We start from the raw sequence: 1,778 nt of genomic DNA on the forward strand, positions 1-1,778 counted from the left end.
TGCAAGCTCCGACTCCTGGGTTCACACCATTCTCCCGCCTCAGCCTCCCAAGTAGCTGGGACTACAGGCGCCTGCCACCACACCCGGCTAATTTTTTGTATTTTTAGTAGAGATGGGGTTTCACCATGTTAGCCAGGATGGTCTGGATCTCCTGACCTCGAGATCCCCCCGCCTTGGCCTCCCAAAGTGCTGGGATTACAGGCATGAGCCACCGCGCCCGGCCCAGGCACTGCTTTTAATACTTTACATAAATTAACTCATTTAATCCTCACAAGAACACCAGAAGCTACAAATAACTGTGATCCCTATCCTATAGATAGGAAACTGGGGTAGAGAAAAATAAAATAAGTTACCCAAGGTCACAAAGCTAGTAAAGCTAGTAAATGGTGGAGCTGGAATTTGAACTTAGGGAGTGTGGTTCAAGTCTAAGTTCTTATTTTTGAGACAGGGTAGCTGGAGTGCAGTACTTCGGTCACGATTCACGGTAACCTTAATCCCCTGGGCCCAAGCGATCCTCAGCCTCTGGAGTAGCTGGGACCACAGGTATACGCCATCACATCTGGCTTTTTTTTTTTTTTTTTTTGGAAACGGAATCTCGCTCTGTCGCCCAGGCTGGAGTTCAGTGGTGCGATCTCGGCTCGGCTCACTGCAACCTCTGCCTCCTGGGTTCAAGCGATTCTCCTGCATCATCTTCCCAAGTAGCTGGGACTACAGGCGCCTGCCACTACACCCAGCTAAATTTTTGTATTTTTTAGTAGAGATGGGGTTCCACCGTGTTGGCCAGGCTGGTCTCAAACTCCTGACCTCAAGTGATCCGCCCGCCTTGGCTTCCCAAAGTGCAGGGATTACAGGTGTTAGCCACCACGCCTGGCCAAGTCTGTTTTTAACTACCACTTCTCTGGTCCAGATTTCCCAAAATCTGACACACAGACCACAGGATAGGCAGGGGCAGAGGGCAAGATCATTTTCCGTGGCATGTAGAAGATCATAATTATGTATATGGCCTTGGCTTTGGTGGAGGAGTGAAGAGGGCCATTGTGGGACTGGAGGAGGCTGGGGGAAGAGGAAGCCAGGGGGCGGGGAGGGGCCTCACCAGATGCCACGGGCGTCGGGCCAGTCGCGGGCCATGCCTGAGGCTAGCAGCAGTGGGGACACGGGCTTGTCGAACAGGAAGTGGTCATCGATGAGCTGCTGCTGTTCCTTCTCCGTCATGCTCTTCAGAGGGTAGTACTTCCCTTTGAACTCGCCCGTCAGGCTGTTAAGAGCTATGGGGACACACGAGGGAGTGGTCGGCAGCCTGTCCCACTTCAACCAGGGCGTGGAGGCCCAGGGTTCCCCCTGCTGCTGCTCCTAATGGGCCTGGGCCTTGGCCCCCTGGATGTCCTAAAGGCATCTGAACCCTGTGTCTAAACCCACACTTGTGACGGTTCCCCAAAATCTGTTCCTGCCATCTGTCCAGGCCCCCAGGAATGGCCACACGATGTGCTCAATCTAGAAAACAGACCCACCCCTTCCCCTGAGGGACCCTCACATCCAGTCCACCTGCAGGCCGCAGTGTGCTGGTGTCTGCTCCTAATGGCTGGCCAGACAGATGGCTGAAGTCTCAGGACTTTGAGAGGCCATTAGTAAAAATTATTATAAGGCAGAATGGTAGCCAGGTGCACTGGCACGAGCCTGTAGTCCCAGATACTGGGGAGGCTGAGGCAGGAGGATCACTTAAGCCAGGAGGTCAGCCTGGGTAACATAGCAAGACCCCCCATCTTTTTTTTTTTTTTTTT

At 53.1% G+C, this 1,778-nt stretch overlaps 1 protein-coding gene across 1 annotated transcript in view; it reads right to left on the minus strand.

Moving 5' to 3' along the window:
* The window catches only part of CKM (creatine kinase, muscle), a 15,326-nt gene that overhangs the window by 3,844 nt on the left and 9,704 nt on the right, over window positions 1–1,778 (minus strand). Inside the window, exon 5 of the mRNA XM_011975090.1 lies at window positions 1,094–1,265. Coding sequence (XP_011830480.1) covers window positions 1,094–1,265 — 172 coding nt within the window. The remainder of the gene's footprint in view (window positions 1–1,093; window positions 1,266–1,778) is intronic.

Source organism: Mandrillus leucophaeus, unplaced genomic scaffold (assembly GCF_000951045.1).
Source record: "Mandrillus leucophaeus isolate KB7577 unplaced genomic scaffold, Mleu.le_1.0 Scaffold151, whole genome shotgun sequence".
NCBI lineage: Eukaryota > Metazoa > Chordata > Mammalia > Primates > Cercopithecidae > Mandrillus > Mandrillus leucophaeus.